Consider the following 450-nt stretch of genomic DNA (forward strand, 5'->3'; position numbering starts at 1 on the left):
GAAATCGAAGTGTACAAACGGAAACTCGAAGGGATGACCAACCACGAGAAGGAACTCAAAAAAGAAATTCAAAAGTTGAAAGATCAAATCAGTCACCTGAAACCAATCAGCGGGAAATCTCGGGAGGAACTGCTGTCAGCAAAAGAAGAGATGTACACGAAGAAGATCAAACAGCTGAAAGAGGAAATAGAAGAGTACAGGAAACGAGAGGAAAAAGATAAATTCATTAGGAAAATGAAATGCGATGAAGAAGTAGAGAAGTGGACAGAGAAGAAACAATGGCAGACGGCCAATGAAAAGTTGAAGCAACAACTGAAAGATAAAACGAATCAATATGATGCTCTCAGGATAACTCATGATAGACTGAAGGAAACCGTGATGAAGTTAGAACGAGAGAGATTTATGTTGGAAAGTAAACTTAAAGCGAAAGGTAAAAGATAGTTGTAAACT

General features: G+C 38.2%; 1 protein-coding gene across 1 annotated transcript; it reads left to right on the forward strand.

Moving 5' to 3' along the window:
* Positions 1-6: 6 nt before the first annotated feature.
* On the forward strand, positions 7-430 carry LOC108254359 (centrosomal protein of 290 kDa-like; the record flags this gene model as incomplete). Its single annotated transcript, XM_017449363.2, has 1 exon — positions 7-430. A coding segment is annotated over exon 1 (397 nt), but the record flags the coding sequence as incomplete, so codon positions are not given.
* Between the last annotated feature and the right edge of the window lie 20 nt (positions 431-450).

Source organism: Diaphorina citri, unplaced genomic scaffold (genome assembly GCF_000475195.1).
Source record: "Diaphorina citri unplaced genomic scaffold, Diaci psyllid genome assembly version 1.1 scaffold56497, whole genome shotgun sequence".
In the NCBI taxonomy this organism is placed as follows: domain Eukaryota; kingdom Metazoa; phylum Arthropoda; class Insecta; order Hemiptera; family Psyllidae; genus Diaphorina; species Diaphorina citri.